The sequence below is a fragment of the Primulina eburnea genome, chromosome 16, assembly GCF_022965805.1.
Source record: "Primulina eburnea isolate SZY01 chromosome 16, ASM2296580v1, whole genome shotgun sequence".
In the NCBI taxonomy this organism is placed as follows: Eukaryota; Viridiplantae; Streptophyta; class Magnoliopsida; order Lamiales; family Gesneriaceae; genus Primulina; species Primulina eburnea.
In genome coordinates this window covers 23,593,612-23,598,641 of record NC_133116.1, presented here as the reverse complement: position 1 = coordinate 23,598,641, position 5,030 = coordinate 23,593,612, and the positions used below count along the sequence as shown (strand labels likewise).

General features: G+C 38.7%; 1 protein-coding gene across 1 annotated transcript; it reads left to right on the top strand.

Moving 5' to 3' along the window:
- The first annotated feature begins 1,253 nt into the window (after positions 1 to 1,253).
- LOC140816223 (pentatricopeptide repeat-containing protein At1g71460, chloroplastic) lies at positions 1,254 to 3,874 on the top strand. Its single transcript, XM_073175331.1, has one exon. It carries the CDS (start codon positions 1,407 to 1,409, stop codon positions 3,471 to 3,473), a length of 2,067 nt encoding a protein of 688 aa, XP_073031432.1. The 5' UTR covers positions 1,254 to 1,406; the 3' UTR covers positions 3,474 to 3,874.
- The last annotated feature ends 1,156 nt before the right edge of the window (positions 3,875 to 5,030 follow it).

Here is a 5,030-nt window from a genome sequence, read left to right as displayed (position 1 = left end):
GCTATAAGTCTGATATCAAGGTTCATGGCTAATCCAGGAAGGATGCATTGGGAAGGACTGAAGTGGATCCTGAGATACTTAAAGGGAACCACCAATCTGGGTCTGAAGTTTAAAAAACAAGGAGAATTGAACCAACCATTGGAAGGGTTTGTGGACTCAGATTATGCTGGTAACCTGGACACAAGAAAGTCATTAACAGGATATATTTTCACTTTATTTGGAACAGCAATCAGTTCGAAATCATCTTTGCAATCAGTGGTTGCATTGTCAACCACGGAAGCAGAATACATCGCCCTTACAGAAGCCATAAAGGAAGCCATTTGGCTCAAAGGTATAAGGACAGAATTTGGTCTGAAGCAGGAACTAGTAGTGGTGAATTGTGATAGTCAAAGTGCCATACATCTCACAAAACATCAAGTGTTTCATGAACGGTGTAAGCACATTGATGTCAAGTTACATTTCGTGAGAGATATAATCTCAAAAGGGGATGTTGAAGTTCAGAAGGTATCTACTGATGATAATCCGGCAGATATGTTAACCAAGGCCTTGCCTCAAACCAAGTTCAAGCTTTGCCTTGACTTGGTGAATATGACAGAAAGAAGATAAACTCCCTTTTGGGAGGATGAGGAGGAACAACCAGTAAAGCTTTGTTTTGGAGACAAGGTGAAGATTGATGAAAGCGTGTGTCACCAAAACACGTGAGAAGTGGTTTGAAGGAAAGTATGTGCAGCTACTGGAAGTTGGAAGACAGTTAAGGGAGCAGTTGGCCAGCTCAATTTCTTATCTGGAAGTCAGCAGCTACGCATATATGAAGGAAAGAAATTCCACACAGAAAGCAATCAAGCTGAGTCTCCAGAAATACAATACTCGAGTGTAGTAAAGAATAGAGTGGAGAGTGTGAGTGATAGGAAGAAAGTTATCATTCCAAAGAAAGGGCTCTCATATTCTGTACATGCAAAGTGTTATGAATAAAAGCATTGATTTGTTCCTCCCGTGGATGTAGGTCGATTGACCGAACCACGTAATTTCTCGTGTTGTGTCTATTGATGTTCTTTACTTCTTGATTGGATAACCGTGTAGAGATTAAAGTCGTGATCGATCCCTGAATCTTTAACACTTGCAATTAAATATTTAAATAAAAAAATAAGAGCAATAAAGTAAGAGATCGATTAACATTCAGTTGCAATATTTAATTTCTGAAATTCGAAATACGTATGTATAAGATAATTTTATTCATTACGTGAAATGCCCACAAATATTTGAGACATCCCGCCACTGTTGATGTTCTAGCCTCATCTTGCTTCCTCTGTCCGCCATACGATCTTCTTATCCAAGCCTCTTCTCGTCTCTCATTTCCTCCATCGCTATCAGCTCCCACGCCTGACGACCGGGTAGGTCTCTAATTGATGTTTACGATGGAGGCACTCTGCCACCACAACCTCACCCTGAAACCTCTTATTTTCATTCATTCTTTCCCTCCAAACCCATTATATACTCAAGACAACCACGACAAGGGTACCTTCAAGATCAAAGCATCAACATTAGTCTCTCCACTCACACATTCGAAGCAAAAACCCAAGAAATTCAAAAAAAATGACGAGTTCCCAAACTCTATACCAGTTGCCAACAAAAACCCGCATGCTATTTACAAAGATATACAGAAATTTGCTGAACAAAACAAACTTAAAGAAGCTCTTGCCATAATGGATTATCTGGACCACCGTGGCATTCCCACTAATGTCACAACGTTTTCATCGCTTATTTCTGCCTGTGTGAGAGTCAAGGCAATTGATGCAGCGAAGCAGGTGCACGTGCATGTGAGGATAAACGGTCTTGAAAAAAATGAGTTCTTGCAAACAAAGCTTGTGAATATGTATGCGGCCTGTGGAGCCATCGAGGATGCAAAGAAGGTGTTTGATGAAATACATGTGACAAGTGTGTATCCTTGGAATGCGTTGCTTAGGGGTAATGTTGTTTCCGGCAGGCGAAATAATCGGGAAGTGTTGGGATCATTCTTGGAGATGCGGGCTTCTGGCGTGGAGTTGAATGTTTACAGCTTTTCTTGTTTGATCAAGAGCTTGGCAGGGGCTAATTCTTTGAGGCAGGGACTGAAAACTCATGGAATGTTGATTAAAAATGGTTTGATTGAGAGTTGTATAATTAGGACTGGTTTGATCGATATGTATTTCAAATGTGGCAAGATTAAGCTGGCACGGAGTATCTTCGATGAGTTGCAGGAGAGGGATGTGGTGGTGTGGGGAGCGATGATAGCTGGTTTTGTTCATAATAGGTTGCAAAGGGAAGCATTGGGATACACCAGGTGGATGATAAGAGAGGGTATAGAGGTCAACTCAGTTATATTGACTAGTATCCTTTCGGTGATTGGAGAAGTTTTTGCTCGAAAAGTAGGGCAGGAGGTCCACGCTTATGTTATCAAAACGAAGGAGTACTCAAAGCAGCTGTTTATTCAGTCTGGTTTAGTTGATATGTACTGCAAATGTGGAGATATGGTATCTGGAAGAAAGGTGTTCTACAGATCAATGGAGAGAAACGTTATTTCATGGACAGCTCTTTTATCAGGTTATGTTGCTAATGGGAGGTTAGAGCAAGCATTAAGATCCATTATTTGGATGCAACAAGAAGGGTTTAAGCCTGATGTTGTAACAATTGCTACGGTTCTTCCTGTTTTGGGAAAACTGAGGGCCTTGAAACAAGGGATGGAAGTTCACGCTTATGCCATAAAGAATGGGTTTCTGCCCGGTGTTTCCGTTTCTACTTCAATGATGAGGATGTACTCTAATTGTGGTGTTTTGGACTACTGCTCAAAATTGTTTCATAATATGGAGAAAAAGAATGTTATAGCATGGACAGCCATGATCGAGTGTTTCATAGAGAGTCGATGCCTACATGAAGCACTTGGTAATTTTCGTGCAATGCAATTGTCCAAACACCGGCCAGACTCGGTGACTATGGCAAGAATACTGAGTGTTTGTGGTGATCTTAAAGTTCAAAAACTTGGAAAGGAGGTCCACGGACAAGCTTTGAAAAAAGATTTCGAATCAATCCCTTTTGTTTCGGCAGAAATCATAAAAATGTATGGTAACTGGGGAGCAATCAATGAAGCGAAGTTGTCATTTGACGATGTTTGTGTCAAGGGATCGATGACATGGACAGCCATTATCGAGGCGTGTGAATGCAACGGTCGATACGAAGAAGCCTTGCATCTTTTTGATAAAATGGTGTCCGCTGGTTCCTCTCCAAACCAATTTACCTTTAAAGTGATTCTACGTATTTGTCAGAAAGCTGAACTTGCAGACGATGCATTGAGGATTTTCAATTTAATGACCCGAAAATATAAAATCAAAGCATCTGACGAACATTACTCTATCGTTATCGACCTTTTTACTCGTTTTGGTCGACTCCAGGTAGCCGAGAAATTTATACAAATGAGATCATCCTTGGCTTGCCAATAAATCTTGTTCCGTCCACTTTGTGATTGGTTGGAGCTCTCCTTGCAACATATTTGTAGCCATGCGTGTTGCACGAAATACTATGCAAAGCAAGAAATATCCACACTGAAGATACGAGAAGCATAAATTTTTCTTTGTATTCTTCAAATACGAACTTCCATGTTCACTTCTATTGATTTTAATCGCTATGGACTCTGACAAATCCTGGGTAGTTTTATATTGGGATACTATGTGGTTTGAGTTGCAGAAAGATTTGATAACTCCATGGTGTAAACATTGATTTTGATCTTGTCATGCTTGATATTTGGAATTGTAACTCCGCGGGAAGAGGATGTATTGACCGTTGTAACAAAATTCATTCAATTTGTAGAAAATTTAAATTAAAAATCAATACTTTCATACAACGATTTAATGAAATTACAAACTTAAATAGTTTGTTACAATAAACCACGTTTCTTGGATGTTTTACTGCATGTTTTCTGGAATTGTTTGTGCTTGTGTCACGCTTCTCCATTATTCAGATTGTGCTCCTGATGGCATGCTTTGTGTGTCTGAGGTGGTGTGGGTGCATTCGTGCTTCTTCAATTCATTTCATGGTGGTTGGTTGTGCTGATGCCTTTCTTGTTTGATGAAATTTTTCAGTGGAAGATGTTGCTTCGACTGCCTTTGCAATGATGAATTTGTTCTCCATTTTTTTCTTCCTTTCCTTCCATTCAATGATATTTCTTTTGTTTCTTTCGTTGTTGAACTTCGGCACTGCAGTTCGACTTATGGCGATCATCTCTTGTTAAGTATGAATTCTCAGATGTATATATGTTGGACATCTTGTCTGATGAATATTGGTGGTGGTCAAAGGATTAGGGTTACCAAAGTTTTATTTAGGTCAGAATAATAATTTTGTTTTAGTTTGTAATAATCTGAGGATAAGGTTGTATTTTTTTTTCCTAAAATTACAGTGCAATAATATAAATAACAAAAAAAGAAGCAAAGTCCAGGTCCACTAACGCAAATTCTAATCTGGTATTACAACAAGAACAAAAGGGGTTGAAGAATTATCCCACGAAAGCAAAAGAGTCAAAACCAATGATCCGTCGACATAAAGACATTAGGATACACAAAAGACAAAAGAACAGAAGGTAAATACAATTATCCCAAGTAATTTGAACAACCAAAAGCCTTCTAAATCTCTTTTCAGTCTGGCCATCAACACTGAGAAAATACATACCGTAGCTCAGGATCTAAAGGATTGGCCAAAGATACAACTAAAGATAGTCCTGAGATTTATCGATATTATCTTTATTCTAAATCTAACCAAATAAGAATAATCATCTATAAAAATAAATTATTTTATCACATTCCTCTTTTGATGATTATTTTCGCAATAACAGATTCGTGAAAATCTTCATTTGGCAAGATTAATTATTGGTAAATTCATGGAGACTCAAACGATGCCTCGTTAAAATCTTGATAAAAAAATCTTGTGGGAAAAATCTGAGCGAAGGAAAAGAGTACAAGAATAGATACTTTATTTGGAAGTCCTCCCAACCAGCGACGATGGAT